The sequence below is a fragment of the Calypte anna genome, chromosome 6 (genome assembly GCF_003957555.1).
Source record: "Calypte anna isolate BGI_N300 chromosome 6, bCalAnn1_v1.p, whole genome shotgun sequence".
In the NCBI taxonomy this organism is placed as follows: Eukaryota; Metazoa; Chordata; class Aves; order Apodiformes; family Trochilidae; genus Calypte; species Calypte anna.
Window position 1 is genome coordinate 34,370,073 of NC_044252.1, and position 20,133 is coordinate 34,390,205.

A 20,133-nucleotide genomic window follows, 5' to 3' on the forward strand; every position below is an offset into this window, starting at 1 on the left:
CTTTTTTTTTTTTTTTTCCACAGTCTTGTGTCCTTATGTCAACCACTGCAGGATTGTGCTGGAAAAGTTCCTTTTGCCAAAGCTGGAGCAGAAGATGTTGGGGTCCTACAGGGTTTTATCTGCTGGGGTTCCTGTGCAGCTGTTTTCAGCAGAGGCTGCAGCACAGGTTATGGCTCTTGCAGGAGCTGTGGTTCCTGTCCATGCCCACATGGTACAGAGCTGAACACACAGCCTGCAGCTGGAGGGCTCTGGTTCAGGTGATGTGATGCTAGACAGCACCTCTTCCTGCCGAGTCATTTGTTGAGGTGCTGCACAGGTAGGACAGAGGGCAGTGGTTTGAAACTAAAACCAAAAAGGCAGATTTAGGCTAGCTGTAAGGAAGAAACTCTGAGGAGGGTGAGACGCTGGCCCCGGGTTGCACTGCCCATGCAGTCCAAATTATTCCTACTCCACATTTTCATTTAAGCATTAAAATTCAAGGTCTAAATGCATAGTTTGAAATCAGAGATGAGTACAGGCACGTTGCAAACATAGCCATATATTGCTGAGTACACAGCCCATAAAATATGCAGTATAAGATCACTCATTTATTTAAAGATGCTTTTTACTTCAGATGGAAAATGACACAAATCTAAATATTACAATGCAAAGGAATGTGTAACTGTCTGTACCTTACAGCCTTAACACTATACTTTTGATGCAGAAGAGATATAGCAGCTGCACTTTAATTTCAAGGAAATTGATCCCAGATGTAAATGTTGTTTTGTTCCGTGGAAGATAGTGCACAGGTAAAGCAAATACCATTGGTTTATAGTCCAACAGAGCCTTGCAGCAGGCTCCAGCCTCCCCTGCCTGGGCACACATGGCTGCGACAGAGGAGGGTGCCCGGGAAGCATCACTGTGAGACAAGAGAGCTTTGCTTTTCACCCTTGCAGAATACAACCACCTGTGATCCCAAGGAGCTGTTTTGAAGCCAGGAAAGCTTCTTGGTTTGTCAGTTATCCTGCAGGCAAAATCTAAATTTGGCTTGTTTTTCCATTTCTTTCGTGTCACGTTTTTTTATTTTTTTTCCTTCCTGCTGTATTTATGTTTGGCACTGAAGGAAAAAAAAAAAACAAAACACCAACAACAAAAAATACCAAACCCACTGCATTTACTGACTCAGTAAGCTACTTGTTTCGAAGCAAAAAATAATAATAATTGTGCTTTCCTCTGCCTGGAGAAACCCCAGTGCCAGTGGCACCGCGGGCAATGTATGAGCAGCCTGATAGTGTCTATACTGTCCCCTGCATGGAGAGGATGGCAAAGTCCAAGCAGCCTGCTGTCACATTGCTGCTTTTCAGCAAGAAGAATATTTATGTTCTATAAAACAGGGCAACCTGCTTGTCCAAGGAGGAGAAACCCACAAACGACCCAGCCTCATAGCTCAGCCCAGCACAGCTCCCGAGGCAAGAAGAGATCTCTCAGGTTAAGTATTTCTCCTTTTTGATTTTCAAATTGCAGGTGCAGGACTCATTCACCTGCCTGGGATGTGGCTGTGCATGCTCTGAGGGGGCAGCAGCCATCCCATGACAACTTTCCACTTCTTGCCTTTTCACTCCATCCTCCTGCCAGCTGTATTATTCATAGCCCATGTTTCCTGCTCTTACTTTCTGTTGTTTTTAGCTCTGCAGGTGCCTTTATTCTGGTTTCCTGAAGGCTGTGATTTCATTAAACCGGGGGGTTTGGATGCTTTGAAACCAGTCTGGGTTGGATTGGTGCTGAAGGGACTGGAGTTAAACATTTGAGAGCTGCTCTGACTGATCACTGTGCTAGTTTGACTCTTGGCTTCTGCATCAGTCCAGGCAATTCAGTGCACATGTCCTGCACTTGGATGCATTGCATTTCATGTATGTGTATATATATATATATAAGTATATAAATAACCTGAAAAAAAGTGTATATAACATACATAAGGGTGTTACTGAAGGGCAGGCACTAGGCAGAACTGGCAGTTCTGCACAGCACTCTTTTCTCCCCATGCAGTACAGGGAATGGACTGAATCTGTCCCAGCTGTGTGTGAGCTGTGCACACCCTTACATAGCAACTCCTGCCAGTATTTAGCAGTAGGACATATTGACCATGTTCTGAAGTCCTTACTCAGGCAAAACCTGCCCAGAGGTCAACATGAACCTCAATGAATCGATTCATCCCCCAGCAGCTTTGCTGGGTCTGGATGGTCTTGAATCCCAGGCCTTTGAACAGAACACTAAGATTTAAAATTGGGCTGTGGAAAGAGATGGAGAATGTTTGTCCACATGAATGAAGGGTGGTGCAGGGAAGGGAATGTGGATTTTTGGCAGAGTGGGTTGCAGGAGGGGATGTACAGTCAGCTGTGCTGCCTGCCAGAGCTGCCATGCCCTAGCAGGGCACTTACCTCAAATCACAGGTTGTGAAAAGTGACATTTCCATTCAAATTACTCCAACAGCCAATAGTTCCCCAGTGCAACTTCTTCTGTAAGTGACACTGTGACAGTGATCCAGGAATTTAACTTGCTGTTGTCTCATTCCAAGTGGAATTATGAGGTTTGTGACATGCATTAGGAGGATGGCTCCTGGTTGCAGCCGGTGCTTTGTGTGTCTGGGCGATTGATCACAGGTCGAGTGCAGAGCCTGGGAAGTTTTGTCAGCTCAGGATAGCTGTCCCTGCTGTGACCTGCCTCTTCTCAATCCCCTTCTCCTCGTTTCCCACTGCCTGAGCTAAAAACCCACTGCTCCACTGAAGTTTTTCTGGCATCTCCTGGTTCCCTGAGAGTTTTTATGAAGTCCCTCTTTTTAATTACGGTGGGCAGATCATCTGCTCTTGGCATCTGTGTACCTGCTGCTCCCACTGCTGGGCTCCTCTCCTCTCCTCAGGGATGCCTCTTGGGTTCTTTTTTTTTTTGTTTTACCTGCAAAGAAACACAGCCTGGTTTACAGACTGCTGGGGTGTGGTTGTGGTCATTTTTGAGGATGCTTTCATCTATTGAGAAAGAGGTCTGACCAAGTCTGTGGATATTTCAGCTAAAGCACAGGGACTGGAAATGTCCCAAACTGGAACTTTGTAAAGTTTTGCTGTTCTTGCTGTAGGAAAGGAAACTACAGAGTTATTGGAAGAGTGCCTGCTAAAGGTGCTTCTGAAGGAAAAAAGGTACCATATTTATTCTTTGCCCACAGCTGGAATCCCCAAATGACTTACAGATGTTTCAAAGCAGTTCCATGGTGCTGTGGATGCTGAGCTGTACCTTACTGAGTGCTGCTGATCTGACTCAAAATATCCTTGTACAAAAAAGAAATACTAATATTTCTTCACACTTGTGGAAGGGTTGTATCAGTACGAGCAACCCCAAACCAGGAAGCCACCCAAGTAAATGATTTTTTTGCTCAATTCCTTGCAGCCACAAGCTGGGGGTGATGCAGTCTTTGTAATTACTATTTGAGAGGCCATGTAAATGAATTAAACTCAACTGGTTCAGTGACTGTTAAGCTACTTTCCAAAGTTCTGGGAGGTACCAGCTCTCCTGCTGAGAGAAGGAGCAGCTTTAACCTGCCATGGTCTGGCCGAAGAGAGAGGTTTGTGTCCAGGCTTGGGTTGAATGAGAGATGCAGCAAAAATAGTGGCTTTGGGTAAGATGAAGCACAGAAAAAGTAACAAAAATTTAAAAAGTGCTTTGATATGATGGTGAATAGAGGATTAACTGCACTGTGCTGCCTGGGTGTTAATTTTGCATGGCTCCTGTTTGTTTTGGTTTGTTTGAGGTGCCAGCACTACAAATAATGTTTGGCTGCTAAGGGTGCTAAAAAAGGGCTTTGGAGTGGCCAGAATCTGCTTGCCAGCAGGTGGGGAGGGAGGGCAGGGAAAGCTCTGTCTGCTTTTATTTTCAAGGGGGGAAATTTAACACTGGGAACCTAATTCCTATTTTCATTCCTATCAAAACTCTCACCTCTGTGAGTGTGCACATACACCCAAAACAAAATTAATAAAAATCCAACCCATCCAGCCATGCAGGGTGGGTTATTTATAGAGCATCTCTGCCTTTTGTCAGCTGGGGGGAGGTTAACAATGTTCTTCCAGAATAAACCCAGTTCTCTGCAGCAGAAAGGGAAGAGTCCTGCAAGGAGGCAACAAAGAGACAGAGAGGGCTGTGGCAGCAAAGGCTACCAAGCAAAGCCCACCCCATCCTGATCAGCATCTCTGGGAGGCAGTGAGAGCTGAGGAGATGTTGTAGAAAGCAGATCCATCCAGGGCAGCCAGATGGAATGGGTATGTCCTGACAAAGCATTTATTTTAATAACTGTTCAATTAAAATCAGTTCTGTAGTGCAAGCATGGGCCAGAAGTAGTATGGGGATTAATAAGATCACTGCTAGAAATAAACATTAAGGCAGTTGGGCACTTCTAAGGATGATGGTTGTGAAAAAAAATCTTAACACTTCCATAGGATTATTTTGCCTTTCCACAAACCAGAAAATGTTAAAGCTATGCTTTAAGGAGATGTTTTTAAAATTCTATCTCTTTGTTTTTTCACCAAAAAAAAGAAAAAAAAAATCCCATGCCTAGGCAACACCTCAGTAATGTGCAGGTTTATATAAATACAGCAGCTGAGGGGAAAAACTCCACTAGAAACTTGTCTCTGTAATATCACAGATACAGTATCTAATCAGGAGTTTATAATAGCAGAAATCTCAGATGAACAGAGGATGATTTTTCTGGTTTATCCTTGATATAACCCCATTTAAGTGAGAATTTGTGACCATGTGAGTCCCATATTAAGTGAGTGGGGCTCTTCACACAGGTAAAACTGTGTATGTGCTGAAGTATTGCCCAAAATGGCATCCAAGCTGAGCAGCAGGGTGTTATTTTATTATTTACACCCTGGTCTTCATCCTTCTGCAAGTTTCCTTGTCAAAATGCACAAAAGTTCAAGTTCTGTGAGTGTGCTCAGTCTTTGTGTTCAAGCCAAAGGGGAAGGCCTCTGAAAATAAGTAGAAGTTGGAGGTTGTGATGACAGAAATCTGTTCTATCAAATAATAAAATAATCTGGTTTTTTGCAGTACCCAAGGAGCTCGGGGCCAGTTGTGAAGGTGCCTCCATGTGTGAGTAGCGACAAGCTGGAGCAGTCCTTGGGAGCACAGGGCTCACAGATGGAAAGCAATGTGTAAGTCTCACAGGCTTCATCTCTATAAACATTCTTTTTGTTTGTGATATTAGAATTTTTTCATTCACATCCAACAGATATTTCAGATGTGATACTGTAGATTTACATTTTCTCAATGTTTTTAAAAATGGAAGGTGCAATAATATACACATCAGGTGTGGTACAAGTACGGGCAGTGTGCAGATCTGTTTAAAGACTAGAGCTATATTTTCATTTTCAGGCCACTGTAATGCTTGGGCTCCATTACCCTGTTTGACATTGCTCTGTGCCTTCAGAATTTGAATTTTCTCACTGGAAATACCTTAAGGTTTAAATCCTCCCACCAAGCATTAAAAGGTTTTGTTGTTTCCTCGTTTCACACAAACCGGGTGCAAGCAACGAACACGTCTGGGAAGTCAGAGCAGTCATTGTGAAAATGGAAATAAATAAACAAAAAAACAACCCCAAAGCCGAGGGCTGGTAATTTAGTACTAGAAAGTTAATTCAGGAGACCTCTGACCTTCCCACTGCCACGTGACTATTGATTTTCAATATTGCTCGGGCCCGTGCCACCCTAAGCGTGTAGTTCAGCAGATTCAGAACAGTTTTTTCCTGATCAGTTCAGTCCCCGAGTACTTGTGCATTAAGACAACAAATGGGGGTGGCTCCTGGGCTGTCACAGGGTGGCCTGGTGGACGTGCTGGGTCTCTAATGAACTTGGGTTGGTGGCAGACACAGGGGGGTGAGGGGCTCCTCTGGCTCCCCAGGGCTGTGCCTGGGGGATGTGCTGAGTTGGGTCACCAACACCCCTCTGCCTTCACACCAGAGCATTCCTGCTGAACATCTCATTGTACTCCCCACCTTGGGTCTTGTCAAGTTTCTAAACCTGCTTTTTTTTTTTTTTTTTTTTCCCCCTCCTAGAAGCAAATGAAGATGGAAACTGGTGGTGCGGCAAGTGGATGCTGTGGCAAACCCAGGACAGGTGACTTCCAACACCCTCCTCCCTTCCTAAGCACCAATTATTTACATCAGGGGCAGTGCCCAGGCTGGTATGGGACACACACAGCATCCCCAGGTCAGATGAAGCTGTGTTTTACCCATGCACCTAAAAAAGACTTCAGCCTTCCCTCCTCCTCCCAGCTCTATTGACTATTGAAAATGTTACATCCTGGGGAGGAAAATGTCATTGCTTTAAATACCAGCACTAACAGTTGGTAAAAGTTCTTTTTTTTTTTTTTTTGCCAAGGCCTGGGTGATGAGGAAAAATTAAACAATGGGAAAGATGGAGAAATACAGGGAATTGAAAAGAAAGGAAGTGAAAAACAAACTCTGAGTGCCTTAATTCAAGTGAGGAGCTTCGCTCCCTCCAGTGAGAGGCTTCAAAGCACACGCGCCTCGTACCGGACTTTTTTACTGGAAGGGTGAAATATGTAATGAAATTCAACGAGGAAACTGGAAAAACAGCCAAATTGGTGCAGCAAAGTGGTTAATAGGATCATTAGCCTCCTCGCTGTATTTTTTTGGACATTGTGTGCCTGTACCATAGTCCTCGAGAGCAGATTGCAGGAACAGGCTGACAGTTACCCGCTAACTCAGCAGTGCTGGGTGCAAACTGCCATCTTCCTGTGGATTTACAGCTGCCACTTCTGCTACTTCAATTAGTTCTATAGCACACAGATGTTGCTTAAATGTTGCTGCTAATGATACTGCAATAAGCGTAAGATTCATGCCATATTTTGAGGCACGTAAATTTCTCAAGTGGCACAATTAAAGTGGAAATATTAGGTGGGGAGAACTTGGCAGTCTCTCCAACTTGGAAAGCGCACCCGCTATGCAATAATGGGTCAAAAATTCATTCAAGTTTTACTGCTGTTCAGAGTTTTAAAAGACTTTTCACAGTTGAATGCAAAGTAGTAAAAAGCAGAGTATTAGGAAATGAGAATGCTGTTCTGTTATTCAGACATGACTTTTCATTTCAAATTGAAATCACATGCTTACCTTCGCCGGGAGGGCTGCGTGGTGCCCAGCCAGGCTGCCAAGATGCAAAAGGAATAAATACAAAGTTTGCATTAATAATGATTTAATTGTGGTGGCTGCACAGAGGTTCAGCCTGGCGGTTGTGTTAGTGGGGGGAAAGAAAGAGACAGAAGGAAAGGAAAAAAAAAAAAAAGGAGAAAAAATGGTTTCCCAAGTCACACACACAGAGACAGCATCAATCATTTCCGAAGCCAGATGTAGCCTCCAAACTGCAGCCTGACAACACATCTCCTGTTTGTGCAGCCACCAAGCAATTATTCTTTCCATTATATCTCCCAATGACAGATCTCCAAACCCAGGGCTGTAAAAATTAGAGTTTGGGCTTATACAGTTGTGTCGGGTCTTAAAAAAAAAATAAAATTAAATTAAAAAAAAAAAATAGAAGAAAACTTATCATGGCTGCTGTTTTTATGAGCTTGTCAAAGTACATGTACATAATTTTCATCAAAATTTCTTTTTACCTCATTTTCCAATCCTTCAGGATTAGATTTATCAGCAGCTCCTGCAGAGAGAGCTCTGTGCCTGCGTCCGAGCGGCTTTTCCACCTGCGAGCTGGACACCCGAGCAGAGCCTGGTGAGTTGCCTCTGCCTGTGAAATGCCTGAGCCTTTTTCTTCATCCCAAGTTTTTTTCTCCTTCAAATTGTTTTTCAGCTACTGCCCAGCGTGCCCTACAAATTTGAGGTGTGATTTTTTTTAGAAGTGGTTTAACACCTCCACCTCATTCGGCGCCTGCGTCGCCGTGGATGTGTTTAGGTGGGCACAGCCAAAGGAAGAGAGCTGGGAACACAGGGATTCTTCCCATTTAATGTTTAATTTATTTATACTGGGGAAAGATTAGCAGGCCAGCGCTGATGCTGGAACCTTCTAGCACACACAGCATTTAGAGGCTGAAGCTAAACATTAGGAGAAGCAATCAGTAGCAGAGGAAGGGCTGGCGAGCATCAGCGCCTTGTATCTAAATTACTGATTTTCTACCACGGTGCCCCAGCATTTCCATTGCTCTGCCTGGCTCTGTCCCTGCTCCTGGTTTGGATTATTTAACAGCAAATCTTACAGATGTCAGGTTTGTCTTGTTCCAAGGCAACAAGGACAATAAGTTCCAGCTGACCTCAGGACAATGAATCTTGCAGGAGCATGGTAGTGTTTTATTCCGGCGGTGAACAGCTCCCTTGTAATTGAGAGAGAAGGAAATGTCACCCTCACTGTGCTGGTGACATGGCCCTGGCTGTGTGCAGAGGCAGCCCCAGACACTCACACAGGGAGCAGGAACATCTCCTTCCTGCCTTTTCCCTCTTTGGTTTTTTTTTTCTGGTTTTTAGGGGGTTTTTTGAGCCTGGTGTTGCCCAAGCTGATGCACCAGAGGAGGCGATGGGACACAGGTGGACCTCAGCAGAAAGGGTTTGAAACCATTGTCCAAAAGCACTTCTCTGTTTCTCTGTCTTTTTTGTGGTCCTGCCTTGCACCTCCCTGCCTGGTTGGAAGTACAGCCCCATGCTGCATAAGGGGACAGGGTATTCCATGACTTCTGCCCCAGCTGGCCTGTCCACTGCAGCAAATTGCTTGATTCCAAACTATTAATTCACTTTGGCCCCATGAAGTAAATAATGCCTGTTATTAAAACTTTCAGTTTTAAACTGAAAGAGGGGATATTCAGGCCAGATTTAAGGAAGCATTTTTTTATATGCTGAAGGTGGTGAGACACTGGCCTGAGTTGCCCAGAGAGGTGGTAGATGCCCCATCCTTAGAAACACTTCAGGTCAGGATGGACAGTGCTCTGATCTGGTTGAAATGTCCCTGCTGACTCCAGGGGGTTGGACTTGGTGGCCTTGAAAGGTCCCTTCCAGCCCCAGCCATGCTGAGATTGGTTTGTGGCCTTGATGCCTAGGAGCAAGCGGGTCTGGTTGCTGGTTGCAGCCCCTTGGTTTACCCCTGTGACACCAGATGTTGGGCTGTGGTTGACAAGAGATGCTTGCTGTATGCCAAAGTCTGTGACTTTTCACAATAACATTTTAAAAATGGCCTTAATCCCACAACCCAATCTCTCTTTGCCTGGGTGCCAGCCCTCGCATGCCACTCGCAGCCCAGGAGAGCTCAGAGCAGAGTGGTCCATGAGCTTCCCACCTTCCAGAAGTGTCAGGGAGATGTGGAAAAGGCTTTTGTTTGCATTGGCAAAGATTCCAGAAGTCTGTCCCGCTCTGACTTTGGCAGTTTGTTTCTCATTTCAAGTACCCTCTGTAATCTGGTACGATATATAGGCCAGTTGTATTTCCCCCCTCGCTCCAGCCTATGTCCTCTTTCTATTTAGGAATTAATTATGATGCTATCTTGTGTAACTCATTAGTATCAATTAATTCTTTCCCTTTCATGATTTCATATAGCTAAATTAGATTGCCTCTTAGGAACTTAATAATCAGTATCGGGCTCATTTAGACATTTTTTTTTTCTCTTTCTCCACCCAGTTTCACTTGGGTGTGAAGATGTGGTAGCTTGAAACACTTTGGCCCCTTCAATGGGGACAAGGGTGGTGTGATGGCACCACTGTGCTCTGTCTGCACCTTTCCTCACCCCTAATTCTTAATTTTAGCAGACTCTTTTTATTATTTATTTATTTGGGGGCTGTGTAAGCTGTTACTCTTATTGGTATATGAACATCCTCCTAGATGTTATCAGAACAAATAGGAAATACCCCACTTCCAGCAACTGGCCAGAGCCTTGTGAATTATCCTCCCCTTACACTCACTGCAGGGACAGAGAGAAACATCAAGGGAGGTTCAGGTTTTGTTCATTCATCTTAGTGGGGTGTTAAGTTTGTAACCAGAGCGTTGCTGGCACTGGCGTGCCCATCTTTAACTGCTCCACTGCTCCCTGGCACACTGAATCCATTCAGGGGGGGAAAAAGCAGTAATATGATTGAATATATCTGGCAGGACCTGATATTCCCACTCATTTTGAATCTGATCCAGCAGCAGCAGCACAGGCAATTAAATAACAAGTTTTCTCCTGCAAAATGAGTTGCAAAATGCCCCCAGCTGCATGATGTAGGAAATACACCTTGATTTTACTAATTGCTGTGCCTCTACCTCACCGGGGTGGCTCTGCCTGACCCACTTCACATCCTCCCCATAGCTGAGCTCGGGCTGTGTGGCCAAAGAGGAGAGGATTTGCCTGGTACCAAACACCCATCAGCATCTGCCTCCCTTTGGCAAGGTGATGCTGAGGAGCAGTGGTGAGGCTCAGCCTTTGGCAGCCCAGGCTGCTCTGGGGGCAGGGAGGCTTCAGACAGGCAGCAAAATGCAGCCTCAAGAAGCAGACTTGTAGGTAAAGTTGCTGTTTTCCAGCCTCACCATCCCAGGCTGAAAACAAAACCCTGAGCAGCTCTGATCACAACGTGGCCACCAAAACATCAGGATTTTTTTTTTTTTTTTTAATGGAGCTAAAATAAAAAGAAAAAGGAAAGAAAAAAGAAAAAGAAAAGGAAAAAGATAAAAGGAAGCAGTGTTGGAAAAGTTACTGCAGGCTGCAGTAACTGCAGCTGTGGATGTGCAGCCAAGGAGGCTGGAACTGCATCTCCTGTACATCAGCTGCTGCTGGGACAGGGCTGCCCCGGGGCAGGGAGAAGCTGGCATTTCTTGTTCCTACACAAGTGCTGGGAGAGCCCTGCCTGCATTGATCCCAAATTGTATTGTTTCCATATTCCTTGCCAGATCAAACCCCAGAGCCAGGGAGAGGCAGCAGGGAGGGGGCTGCTCTAATGAGGAGTGTAAGGAGAGTAATTGCTAAATCCCAATTAAGGCAGATATGGGTCAAGCAGAGGAAAAAGAAGGGTGGATTTCTGTGAAAGGAAAGTCAGAAGGCTGAGGCTTGGAGGATAACTTGGTTTCTGAACACAAGCAGATTTGCAGCCATTCCCCAGTCTGCCCTGGGCTCCCAGCCTGAACTCCCACTTCAGGAGAGCAGCAAGGGAAGAAAAGGGAGGAAAAAAGAAAAAAAATGGGAACCCAGAACTTTACCAGGAGGAAAAAACAAATTTGAGAAAACTACAATACTTCATTACTCAAAACTTAAAGAAAATTAAATCTAAAATGCATTCAGGGTGGCTTTCAAATCTTATTCTCACTAAAAATGAGAGAAAATGTGCCATTTTTTTTTTTTTTTCCCCCAGAACACTCACTCGTTCTCCTAAGGTGAGATTATTCTCATTATCAACAAATTGTGACTACTGTTTTAAAATCTGGGGACTTTACTGAATATGCTGATCAGGGAACCACCCAGCATTATTTAATCTATTTACATACATGTATACAATTACATTTCATTACCTGGTGATGTGTTTTATATCTCTGTGCAGATGAAAATGCTGAGTTTCTTTTTTAGAAGGAAAGCCAAGACATCTTCAGGTTCTTTTTGGATGGGAATCAGTGTGTGCAGTAAGAGTGGGGTGGGAAGGGCTCTCATTTCAGCAGGCACAGAGCTACCACAAGAGGAGGAGCAGGTTTCTCTACACCTGTCCTGCACCTGAAGTTAGAAAGTGATGTTAATGAAGTTGATGTGGAAATAGAGATGCAATATGTATATAATTAATCAAGATATTATTAATGTATTAAATCTATGGGATTATTATGATATATTTATATTATTATAATTATTAATTTATTATATTCATATGCTAGATATTGTTCTCCTTGGCCACTGCAGTGCTGACTCCAGGGCTGCTCATCCATGGCTGGGACCCTTCAGCAGCTCAGCCCTGGGGAGGGACTGGTTCTCAGGACCCTTTTCTGCCATCAGTAATCCTCAGCCATGGACCTGGCTTCACTTCTGGTCCATCAGAACCTCTGGCTGGTCCCTACCTACTCCTTGGTTTTTTGGCTGTGTCCTAAGGGATGAGGTAAGTGAGGGGGTAACAAGGGAGAAATCTCCCAAGTCCTTTTACAGATATTTTGGGTATTGAGGTGTCTGTAGGATTTATAACTTACATTCATAGAACCCTAGACTGGTTTGTGTTGAAAGGGACCTTTCAAAGCCACCAAATCCAACCCCCTGCAGTGACAGGGACATTCTGAACCAGGTCAGGTTGCTCAGAGCCCCATCCAACCTTGCCTGGAAGGAGATGGGGTGGCTGCCACCTCTCTGGGCAACCTGGCCAGGGTCTCACCACCCTCCCTGTAAACAATTTCTTCCTAATACCTAGTCTGCATCTCCCCTCTTCCAGCTTACAGCCATCACCCCTTGTCCCTTCACCACAGGCCCTGCTAAAATGTTTGTCCCCATCTTTCTTGTCAGTCTTCTCCAAGTGCTGGCAGGCCAGTGCTTTGCTGTAAGGTGGGACATGTGGATAGACCAGAAGGATGAAGCAGTGCTGGGGAATCTATTTCCACTCTGTGGCGTGGCTCCTTCCTTCTTCAGCTTTCTAGTTCCCTTTTTTCATCTACCTACACCTATTCTGCCCAAGCAGCCTGGTGAGATGGTTATTAGAGGTTGTTTGCTTATTACTGTTTCTACTCATTACAGTTTCAAAGCCCTTTTGTGTCTGTGGAGCAAAGCCCACAGCAATTAATTCTTTTCCTTTCTTTCTTTCTTTCTTTCTTTTTTTCCTTTTTAACCTTGGGACTCAAGCAGAAAAACAGAAGAAAGTGGCAGCTGCAGCAGCACCAGGACACAGAACCCCCTCTTGCAGCACCTCCCAGCCCACTCCACATTCTGCTGCTGACCTTCACCTGATGAGGACCAACCCCTGGGTCTGGGTCATGGTGACCAGAACCTGGACCCCCCAGCTCCAGCACCTGGCACCTTGGCTGCAGCATCTCCAGCTCCAGGCACTCAGAAGCTCTGGCTCCCAGAGCAGAACTGCACAAGAAGGCAGCATTCAAATCCAGTTCAGTGGCTCTCAAGGTACAATTTTTTTTTTCACATCTTGCTCCTTCCTCCTCCCCACCTTCCCCTGGGTGTTTCCATCCTATGTTTCCTCATAAGGCAACTTTAAAGTTTGTTGTCTGTATTACCTAGACCAAGTCCAGCCTCAAGTCCCTTTTTTTTTTTTTTTTTCTGTTGGGTTTTTTGGTTTAGTTTTTGGTTTTTTAGACTTTACACTACAAGCAATCTTTGATTTTTGCCTGGCTGGAGCAGAGTAGCTTTCAGATAACATCCTTGCATCCTCACCAGCCCCACTCAGTCTCTTCAGTGAGTACTTGCTGCTTTTTTGTTACAGTCATTTCTCAAACAATTTAATTTATCTCAAGGTAAATGCAAAAGAAGAGTCACACAACAACTGCAATCCTCTGAAAACTTGTTAGGCACCAGAAATGTGCTGTTTTGTCACCAAGTAACTGCATACTTTGTTCACTATGCTCTTTTGCTGCTGGATAAAAGTCAATGAAGACAAAACCAAAGCAATACAGTCCAACTGTTCCTTTATTTGAATGGGTAAGAAATCAAAAAAATCACAACTATAAAACCTCTGTCCTTCCCATTGAATTCTGCCTGGCCCAGCTGCCCCAGCAATGTCCCCAGCTGGGACAGGGAACCAGGCCAGGAGGTCTCAGGTCCTCCATCAGTTCTTTTTGATCTGAGTGCTGAGAATTCAGATTCCATTTCTTGTATGGAACAATGAAATTTAGCATCATGTTCATGAGAAAAAGAGATCACTTGGGTTTAATTATTTAATTGATACGATTGAAAGTTCTACTGTAGTTCAGTTTTACTTAGGGTTTTGATACTCGAGGAAGTATAAAAGTAAAGATCATGATCACTTTAAATGGTACACACCAACTTTTTAGAAGTTGATCCCCTGGGGGAGTTGAGGAACGTTTCTCCTTGGGATGCTTTTGTGGAGGCAGTTTGCATACTGGGTGCTTTCTCTTCCTGTAAAACTTGGGGCAGTACATTGGATAATGACAAGTGCCCCCCTCCCCCTCAAAAAAAAAAAAAAAAAAAAAAAAAAAAAAAATCAATTTGTAATCTGATTTGAGGGTTTTGATTTCCTCTGATGAGTTTAAATTTCATTAAAAGCAACCTTATCCCTACATAAAAGAACTCCTTGAAGGGTAAAGCCGGGGAATTGTCTCAAAGAGTATAAAGCATCTTAAACTCTTTTGTGCTGTTTATTCATGGCATTAATTGTGAGGTCTGGCAGGGGGTGTCAGTTGGCAGATGCACCCTTATCAGCCCCCTGATCTTTAGGAGGAGGGGAAGGGGAAGGAGAAAAAAAAAAAAGAAGGAGCACAAGGGCTCACATTCAGGGCTGGTTCCTTGGCGTATCGACACCTCAGTTATCAGCTCAGTTATTATCTGCTTAGCGGTGGAGCGCAGCTTGCTGGTGACATAATAAGCTACAAATCACTGCTGGGGCCTTTCTGCATTCTCCTAATTGTGTGTGTTCTCTCTCTCAAAAAAAAAAAAAAAAAAAAAAAAAAATGATGGCCGGGCCTCTTGTCTTGATGAGAAATTGACGTTTTCTGGCGGCTCTGGGTGAGCACTATGTGGGGAGATAAGAGTTATGGTTGTTTCAGAGGCGTGCAGCCATTCTTTCAGAGGCCTCTTTATTGCTCTAGTTGACCCACTTGATGAGTATGGATTTCATGAGGTCTTTTTCAGCATTTGAACTATAAAAGGTTCAGAATGACACCACCCCTTATAGACAAAAGATAACCTTGCCCTTTGAATATATTGATTCTTTATTAACTAGGCTGTTTAATGCAATGAAATGAGGCATTAGATTGAAGCCTATTTCAAGTGCTTTGAATAATCTTTAAAAGCTTGAAAGACTTTAAAAAGCTGCTCTGCAATAATTGGCATATACTTTTAGAGACTCCAGTGCCTTCGGTTTGATTAAGGAATTTTTATCATCTTCCTGTGTCTAAACTCCCTCTAGGCTGACACAACATCTGGTGGGTTTTTTTGGCTATTACCAAGTTAGGGAGAGGGATGTGTTGTGGGTGGTGGATGGCTCTAGGACTTGTCATTCCTACCACAACTTGGGAGTTTCTTTTGTATTTCCTATGCACTGAAAGTTAGATGAACCATTTAGACACTCGTTATTCAGACCTTTGAAATAAACCAAAAAGAGAAAGTGCCAGTAGGCATCATGTGGGCTTTCATCCCTATAAACCATCTTGGTTTTTAGTGGGATGCATCTGCTTCTCCTGCCCTTTAAACGTGCTGCACAGATCCCTGCTCAAAGTGAAACAATTGTCAGTGCATAATAATAATAATAATAATAATAATAATAATAATAATATTCATAATCCAAAGCACTCTGTATTTTTAACATCTGTTTTCATCAAACATAAAAACGGTGAAAATATTGGAGGAGAAAGGAAAGCATATAATATTTAAATTATATTCTGGGTTTTCCATCTTTGGAAGCTGCAGGTTCTCATCCTCCCCTGCCACGTGGGTGCTGAAGCAGAGGGCAGTGCAGGTGAGAGCAGTGCAGGCACCTGCACAAACACCTCCATCTGCTCAGGGTTGCTCAGTGCCCTCCCTAAGCTGGCATCAGCCCCCTGGTAATGATGGAATAAACCTCACCCAAGGAACCCCCTGCATCACCAAGATTGCTTTACTCTCCCTGGCACACACCACCAGACCCAAATTTTGGTAGAATTGCCCCTTTTTCTGGTGGCTTTGGTCACCTAAGGCTTCAGCTGGGGCTGGGAACCCAGAGCTGGGCTTAGCATCACGACTGAGAGCATCTCCCCTGAGAGCCCCCTCTGCTCCATGAGGAGGCATTCCCACCTCTCTGTGTCCCTGCTTCAGGCAGGGGCTGTGTCCATCCCACGTGCTGCAGCCCAAGGGGTGAAACCTTTGTGCTCAGGATTGCAACTGGCAAAAGCATTTTTGCTTCCTTATCAGCACTCAGAAGCTGAGCGTGTCGACCTTCAGAGCCAAACATGGAAAACTTGGGTTGTGCTGTGTTTAAAATAACTTTTCCTGTTTACAGACTTTCACAATAACATCATTAAAATAGAAAATAGTAATAATAATAAAAATAACTCCACGGTTATGATCACTTTACAGAAAGGGAGGCTGGAGCACAGGGTTGGTCAAATACTTCCCCGAGTCATTGCCAGGCTGCAGAGCAAGGGTTTCCTCCCTCCTCATCCTCCTCAGGGCTGCCTGGGTTGTCCCAGGGCACCAAAATCCCCATCAGGGGTTGGGCTGTTTCTCAGCCGAGACGTAAATTCCAAGTCCTGACAGTCAGAAATGAAACCCCCAGTGTTGCATCCATTGGTTTTGTGTTTAGTCACTTTTTTTAATAATCAAACCAGATAAAATTACTAAAAAAATGAAATTCACAGACAAGAAATACTTTAATTAAATATTGTGTAAAATGAACATTTTTTTTATACAGTTAAATATATGAAAAAATGTACAGATAAAACAATCTTATTGTAGGGTCTTTAACAGTAAAATCTACCATTTAGTGAAGCTTTTTTCCGTCTGGAGACAATGAAGCAATGAGTGCATTGACTAAGTAATCTAAAACACAAACAGGTTGCATTTATGAAGAAACTTGCAAACTTTCTTAACATGTACACGTGACCTCTTCTGCAGAGCAAAACCTCAGACAAAATATAACGGAGGCAATTCAGTTCCAAAGTGACTTCTCAGGCTTTTCCACTTAGCTAAGCCTTGGGTGGTATCACACAGGACATGCACGTGGCAGTTTTCCCCTGTGGTACCCTGTATCGTTCTTGTTTGGTTTTTTTTTTTAAACCCTTTAATCAATGCTTTACTAAAATGTGCATTTTATTTTTATTTATTTTTGCACGGAAAAAAAAAAAAAAAAAAAAAAAAAAGAATCAACGAACGAACAAACAAGTAAAAAAAAAAATGATCCCTCCTTTTTGGTTAAAACTTGAATTCTGCTGCAGTTTGCAACGTGTTTTGCAGTGCTGCGTTTGCAAACTATTTAGTGCAAAGTAAAAAAAAAAAAAAATAAAAAAAATAGAAAAAAATGCAGATAAAAACTCCAGGTGTCTCTATGGATTTGGCACTCAGAGCCAGGCTGTGCGACGGAGGTCGTTCCAGTTTAAAAAGTAGAGTCAGCTACAGGTCTGTTACAAAACAGTTCCATAAAAAAACCAAGAAACCTAAATAAACAAACCCCAAACGTTTAAAAATTCTGCATGTTCCTGATTTTGTGTCTTTTTTAAACAGTGCAGTGCTGGGGAGAATGCAGAGTGCAGCAGAAAGTCGACACATAAAGGAGTGATAGAATTCTACACCAGGTTTGTGCTTTGTTGTTGTTGTTGTTTGGTTGGTTTTTTACACCAGAAATCATCCAAATGAAGTAGTGATTAACAATTGTGGTGTAAGCCTGTGAGAAAACAGCACAAAAGTTCTTGAAAGAAGTTCACTTTTAAGGCATCAGAGAAGTTAATGTGGCAAACGTTTTAATTAAAACATCAGAAGTGAATTTATTTTAAACTTTAGGCCTCTGAATTTTTCCAGTAAACACAGTTCAGCTATGTGGCAAAGTCATGGGTGGCAGCTAAAAATGACTTTTTACAGTCTTGTAAAAATAAAAAAAAAAAAAAAAAAAAAAGGGAAAAAGAAAAAAAAAAAAAAAAAAAAGGAAAAAAAAAAAAAATAAATCCAACCACAAAATAGATTCATCTTTTTCGTGGCTGTATCACATGCACATATTCTACTAGTATTCATTACAGCCATGTGGCACAATTCTGATTTGACTATACAACAAACAACTTCTTTTTCAAAATTATTTGTTCTGATAACTTAAAAATAATATAAAAATAAACAATGAATTTGACTTTTCCTCAAAAACTAAAAAAAAAAAAGGAAACAATAGGATGAAAAGTCCAAACAATAGCAACTTTATGCAGTACAAATGAAATGTATGGACACGGATTTATTTAAAAGAAAAACATGAAGGCAACGTTCTTGGCTTAATGCTATTCTCAGCATCACAATACCAGGCCAGGACAAAAACCAATACACACAAGAAAATGAAAAATAAAAAAAAAAAAAAAAGGAAAAAAAAAAAAAAGAAAAGCAATATACAAAATTTCAAAGATAAATACAATATTTATAGTTGATATGTTACAAAATAAATTCCCTTAGTGACTGCAAGTGTTTATGTGAAAGAAAGTGTTGCAATGAACAAGACTATTTTATTCCTTATCGGCTCCATAAGGAATAAAATTTGCTTTTCTAAATATTGAAGTGGATCTGAAAAAAATTCAAGACAAGTGTATAAATATTTAGCTACAACTTTGGCAAAATCACAAAAGTCTACAATTTTATAACCACATACAAAACACATTAGGGAAGAAGGATCTAGAAGTCAAAAGGACAATTTTCTGGTACAAGAAACATAGACTTCACAGTAGCCTAAGAATGCAATAGTATACAGTGCTAGCAAAAGTTGAAAAAATGTTGCAGATCACACTTGCTTAACAGGAAGCTCTAGCAGTGGAAGTATATTTTTTTTTTTTTTTAACCAACAGACAGTAGCAATTATTTTTTTTTTTTTTCTCTGTCAGTGTGCTTGTTGAAGGCAAGAGAATTCAATATCAAAGTTACAATTTCTAACTACAATAAGTTACAAAGTTCCATTTCATTAAGATGAAGTTAAGCAATGATAAACCCTCCCGTGACACCCCCCCCCCCCCGCGCCCCGGTTTGTTCATTTCTAATCATATATTCATCTTTTCCTTTTTTTTTTTTTTTTTTTCTTTTTTTTTTTTTTTAACCTTTTGTATGGTTTTTTTTTTTTTCCAGTTTGATGGCTCATAACCTCCTTGGCCCCCTTTTTTTTCCACCACAAAAAAATATTTCACATTATAGAGATACACAACCATTGTGAATCTAGTTATGAGTACAGAAAAATGTTCGGAGGCATTTTTCATCAGTGTTTCATGATAACCAAAATGGTGCATCCACAAAGTTTCTCCCAACACATAGCAAGTACTAGACATAGCCAAGACGTAATCAGAAACTTTATACAAAATAGGCGTCGCTTTTTCCTTATTCTTCAGGACTGAGAAATGTGAAAATATGAGAAAAATTCAGTCAATAAAATGGAATTGTTCATGAAGAAGTAGGTTGTCTGCATGTAGATTCTTAATAGTTTAAATAAAATCTTTAAACAAAGTCTTTTTTTTTTTTTCCTTTTCTCTTTTTTTTTTTTTTTTTTTTTTTTTTTAATTTTTTGTCGTTCTGTAGCATCTCAATCTGTTGCTGATTCTGTGTGTGTGAGGAGACTGTTTCCATCAGCATGTCTCAATATACTAAACTTGTCCCCTAAGCCCATCCTCTGAAGCTGGGTGCTACGGTAGGTAAACAAAAGTGACTTTACATTGGCGGGACTACAAGCCCAGACATAGCTAAAAGAAAAAGAGAAGAAAACAAACAAATGATCAGCTGTTATTAGCACGCTCGGGTAAGGCTCACACACACCACCATGCTCAGCACCCAGCAGGGGGGTGCCAGCCCAGGACCCTCCACTCCACACCCCAGCATCCTCTAACCGAGGCACCACAAACTCGCGCTTTCCACGGGGCTCCACGGGTCTGAGGAGGCTCCCGGGGGGGTTTGTGCCCAGGGCATTCTCATGGCATCTCTCCCAGCCAGGCTGCTGGCAGCTGAGGGACACCGTGGTCACTCCTGGTCATCTCAGGCATCCTGCAGGGATGTCCCCACACCAACCACCAGGCAAGCAGCCTGTTCCCACAGTTGTACTTCATGATACCAACGAGGCCGAGCAAGCCAAGGACTCTCAAAGAGCAAAGCCAAGCACTCAGTACCCACTCTCAACTCTGGAGACCAAGCCCCACAAACAGGTATGAGATTAGAACCCCTGACCAACCACCTCCTTGTTTTTTAACAGCTAAAGACTGAGACAGCAACAATTACTGCTTTTTTTTCCTAGTTAACTCTTTGGTAGAAACATAATGTAGCCTTTAATTTTAGTGTTGT

At 42.7% G+C, this 20,133-nt stretch overlaps 1 protein-coding gene across 1 annotated transcript in view; it reads right to left on the reverse strand.

The window, feature by feature from the left end:
- Nucleotides 1-19,355: 19,355 nt before the first annotated feature.
- Nucleotides 19,356-20,133, reverse strand: part of EBF3 (EBF transcription factor 3) — a 116,066-nt gene continuing 115,288 nt past the window's right edge. The window contains exon 17 of the mRNA XM_030453063.1: nt 19,356-19,541. Coding sequence (XP_030308923.1) covers nt 19,510-19,541 — 32 coding nt within the window. The 3' untranslated portion in view covers nt 19,356-19,509. The remainder of the gene's footprint in view (nt 19,542-20,133) is intronic.